The sequence below is a fragment of the Benincasa hispida genome, chromosome 11 (genome assembly GCF_027475165.1).
Source record: "Benincasa hispida cultivar pf3 chromosome 11, pf3_genome.v1.1, whole genome shotgun sequence".
NCBI lineage: Eukaryota > Viridiplantae > Streptophyta > Magnoliopsida > Cucurbitales > Cucurbitaceae > Benincasa > Benincasa hispida.
In genome coordinates, this window is record NC_143488.1 from 68553509 (window position 1) to 68558255 (window position 4747).

The following is a 4747-nucleotide window of genomic DNA, read 5'->3' on the forward strand; positions in this document are numbered from 1 at the left end:
AGTCTAATAAATGCAACCGATGCAACTCTGCAAGATGAGGTGTGATTATTTAAATGTATGTGTATTGAGTTTAATAGATACAACTAATAGCAATGAGTTGCTTTTCAGGTGAAGGTGATTAAACATCGAATGTGCATTCTTTTACTTATGAATGAGATGCATGTATGATAATAATAATTAAAAAAAAAAGCATACGGTTATTTACAATCTTAAAATATTCATATGATCCAAGTTTAAAGAAAACAACCAAAGTTTAAGAGAGCCAAAACTTTAAAGGTAAAGTTTAAATTCAGTAGAACAAATAAGAATTGAGTTTTCGAATTCATTTTTTAAGTTATAAGTAAATTTCTAAAATACAATTTAGAAATTGTTAGCACAAATTTTTTTACATTATATTATATCTGCAAATATTTTAAGTCTGATTTTTATATTTGCAATTGTCCCTAAAATCATGATAAGTATATTGCATGTGATCATTTTACTATGTTCATTACTAATAAACAGAAAGGAACGAAGTCAAAAGAATGATATTGAGTATTAACAACGAGTAGAAATATGAATGAACATTTTGAACTAATGGCCCTCAAATCTTATTCATAAGACATAAACTTACACGAACTAGTCACATTTAGATTCTACCAAAATACATAGAAAGGAGATGAGAAGTACAAACATCAAAACTTCTGTGTCAACATGTTGCACTGCTTATTTGTCAAGGCAATACACGACCTCTCCAGCATTCATTCTTTTAACTCTGATAAGAAAATTCACACAAATATATAAAATTAACAAAAGAGCATATACAATAAAACGATAAATTGCCAAAACCATTCATGAAGTATGGTCGTAGTTCCAATTACACCTTCACGCTGTCAATTGTAAAAATTAAGTCTTCAAACTTCCACGAGTGTTAAAATTGGATTTTCAAACTTACAATAATTGTGGTAGAAATTGAATCCCCAAATGATAAAAATTAAACCCTCAAATTTGGACAATGGTTACTTTTTATACAATTATATAAATTTGAGAGTCTAATATCAACACTTGTAGAAATTGGAGGGCTCAATTTTTGTAATTGAAAGTTTGAAGACATAATTGCAACTACCACATACTTAAAAATGGTTTTTGCAATTTGCCCTACAATAAATTGTTTTAGAAAATGGCATTTATATGCAAGATAGATACGTTGTAAATCAAATCTTCCCAAGAATCGCATTGTATAAATTTCAACGACCAGCTTGGGATCGACTTTTGTTTGCTTGTACGCTTCAATTTTATTGAACTCCTGCAGCAAAGTATTTTTACAACCATGACAATGTCTGAGTTTTGAAAGATAAACAACCAAGTAGAAGCAAATATATGACTACTTTGTTTATTATGTGACCAACATGAACCAAACTAGATATGATTTATTTGAAAGAGTTGGAAAAAATAATTATGCAAGAGAATACAAGACTCATGACGCCATTAAAGTTTAATATAGTAATATGTTCGGAAGTACATACACTGACACATGACACGACGCATGTCAATTTACAAAAAAGTAAAACATGACACGTTGGGGCATAATATTCATTATTATTATTTTAAACAAAAATAAATATATGAGTGCATAATTTGACACATTGTGAACTATGGTATAAAGAAGAATTAGGTAGCATGGTGGTTTTTTTTTTTTTTTTTTTTTTTCTCCTCTCTCTCTCTTTTCTCTCTTTTGAAACAGGCGGTGAGTTAAGTCTTGAAGGTGAAATGTGTGTTAGGTAGGGAGAAGGTGTGGAAATTCTCTAGAATTTTGAAAAAATTGAGCTGAATAGTTAATTTTAATCAACTGCTTAAATAGGCTGTCTATAATAGGTCTTGTTTCATTATTTTGGTTCTTTTTTCTGCATATTGAGTGTCCTTGGCACGTCGTTGGACAACGTCTTAGAAAGCAAATAATAATAATGGACATGTCAGCTAACTTGTTGGCTGACAGTTCGCCAGTTTAAAAGTGTCGATACTTTAAAGGTAATATGAAAGATGTGTTACAGCAGACAACACTAACTATTCTAGAAGCTTCTTAAAGTAACAATAATAGACTTCTCTAAAATTACGTTGAAGATGTAGACAAATATCTATCAAGAAAGACCTAGAAATATCTTAGTCTCTATTTATATTCCAAGGAATTATGAAATTCCATTAGATAAGGATAATCTCATATAAATATCTAAAATAGTTTAGATCCAAGAAAAGCCTAAAAAAATCTTCTTGTTTGATGTCCAAACATCTCACACCTATAAATAGGACTTGTGTCCCCAACTGTAGGTTAAAATGTGAGTATTATCTTAAAAGTGTCCATCTTTATACTTTTTTAATAAAAGTTTCTTTCTTCCGCAAGATGTTCAAGTTTTTTGAAGAGAAAGTGCGGTAATAGAGCAAATATAAGATGAAAGAGTACAAATTTTAGAATACTTATGGTATACCTTCTTTAAAAAAAATATTTTTTTTCTTAAACCATTTTTTTAAAAAAGGTTCAATTAAAACACTTGATGTTTGTTCGATTTGTTATTTTTGCGATTTTAATCATAAGTAAGTTGGTTCACGACATAGCTTATCAGAGATTCAGAATTATCGACAGCGAGCTAAAATGCAAAATGAACATACAACGCACCTCAATCCATGCAACTAATTTAGGCCTTCCTTCTGTGATGTCAATCTTTAGAGCCTCTAATAAGAAAATGTGGAACCTTTCAACAAATGGAATGTATGCTATATCCACCTGAAGAACAGAAAATCCCGTCATGAACTTATTCACAACTTGCTTAAAAGTGAAAACACAGCAAACAAACTAATTTACATAAAATTCATAGGGCATGATGACTTTTTAGATTGAAAATACAAAAAAAAAAGAAAAAAAAAAAAAAGAAAAACAGTACCAAGAAATGGCTTATGAAAGGTCGAGTTACCTGACTGATTTCTCCAAGAAGGAACGGGCCATCAAATTTTCCCAAAGCATTTTCCAAGTAATCGAATTGAGCACCTAACAGAATTTGTGAACTAATCAGCCGATATTCATAACCAAAATTATGTTTGAAGAGAGCGATCAAGTTGAAAAGTCTTACCTGCTTCCTTTGCGGTGTCACCTCTAAGCGAATAGATTATTGCGCCGTTAAACGTTTCGCTATAGGATAGCAACTCTTCGGCATACTCTCTTTTAGCAGAATCCTACATTTTGATTGGGATAACCCAAAATGATAAATAGAGTAATTAGAGCACCAAGCAGATGCTCGATGACAAAATGAGCCAACAAAACTGTCTTCTTACAGCTGGGAGAAGAGAAGGTCCTTCAAAGTTGCTATCAATATATTTGAGCAGATCAAGACTTTCTCCAATGACTTTCCCATTATGTTCCAGAGATGGCACCTACAGATTACCAGAAACCCAACTGTGATCTTTAACCAACAAAGAATGGACAAATGAGACAAAGGAACCAGAATATGATTTTCTTCAAATTAATCACCTTGTTTAAAGGGTATACTTTCTCCTTATACCAGTCAGGCCTATTATGAAGATCGAGAGGAACTAGCTTAATTTTAAGTTGTAGTCCCTGCACCCAATAAAGAATCAGAAAATGACAATTGATGGCAGCAAATTACATAAAATACAAAAACGAATGCCTGTGAATAGTAGATCCATGGGAAGGGGGAAACAAAAAAGCTGAAATGGAAGATGAATATTAAAGCACTACCAAAAATAATAATATTTCATCAAATAACGTGTCAAATATTGAATGGAAGACGTATGTACAACCATAGTGCTATAATTTTTCCAATGATGAATCATGGTATATTTACTAATTTATACATACACCAACTCTTCCCTCAATCTTAGAATTTCCATGGAACTCCAAATTGATCTAATATTGACATTGGAATCGATGTTAATTTGGATAATCACATTAAGCGGATAGATTATGGTATACTTAACCTATTATGCATATTCCTACGATCCTCATTCCAAAGTATAATTAAGAAAAGATAATGAAACAGGCATGGCAATTAGGCAAGAGTATAAAAGCTTCGCAACCAAAAAATGAATATGCAACAACCTTGTAATTCCGGATGATCCAAACACGGTGTGCATAAGGGCAAATGTAAGCAGTATACAACCTTCAAACAACAGAGAAGAAAAAAAAGAACAATTAGAATTAAAGAAAGAAAAGTTGAATCAAGAAGCAAAATCGTAAGCGCGAGTGAAATCCTAGATCATTAGCGCAAAACAATACAAACCTGGTAGTTCCATCAAACAGGGGAGGTTGTTCGGCGGTGGCATCCAACGACGGAGGTGGAATTTCTTCCACGCTGAAACGAAACGAAAATCAAATTGAGAATATGAAAGAGGAGAAGAACGAGCGAGGTAAGAAATTTTCACTTCCAGAATCAAAATCACTCACTGGGCGGACGCCATAGCTGTTCTTCGAAAGCGATAATGTGCAGGGAGATTCTACAGTGAGACTATGGCCGGATATATAGAGGGAATCGGAGGAATCAAAAGCAAGCAGCGACATATACAAAGCTTCGCTCTGGGTCTCAAGCTCTGAACCACTTCAGAGAAGGCGGCAGGAAGTTTTCTTCGGACAGGAAGCGCCATTGAATCACAATCAAAAGATACTGAAGGCCGGACGCTGGACGGTTGGGACCGTTTTGACTTTAATATTAACAAGAATTAGAAAACAAGTTTCGTGCTAAACTTTCATCATCGTGACCTT

The 4747-nt window shown here is 32.9% G+C and overlaps 1 protein-coding gene across 3 annotated transcripts; it reads right to left on the reverse strand.

Annotated features, from left to right (window-relative positions):
- Positions 1 to 566: 566 nt before the first annotated feature.
- LOC120090213 (glutathione S-transferase L3-like) lies at positions 567 to 4747 on the reverse strand. Of its 3 annotated transcripts, XM_039047758.2 has the most exons (10): positions 4433 to 4747; positions 4269 to 4340; positions 4088 to 4148; positions 3500 to 3586; positions 3304 to 3402; positions 3102 to 3204; positions 2946 to 3019; positions 2651 to 2758; positions 1186 to 1285; positions 567 to 754 (listed from the first exon to the last, which is right to left on the reverse strand). In XM_039047758.2, exons 1-10 carry the CDS (start codon positions 4444 to 4446, stop codon positions 741 to 743), a joined length of 732 nt encoding a protein of 243 aa, XP_038903686.1. In that variant the 5' UTR covers positions 4447 to 4747; the 3' UTR covers positions 567 to 740. The 3 variants fall into 3 exon arrangements, with proteins under 3 accessions (XP_038903686.1, XP_038903687.1, XP_038903685.1); XM_039047759.2 differs by lacking the exon at positions 1186 to 1285 and having other exon boundaries at positions 4433 to 4665; XM_039047757.2 differs by lacking the exon at positions 567 to 754 and having other exon boundaries at positions 786 to 1285; positions 4433 to 4627.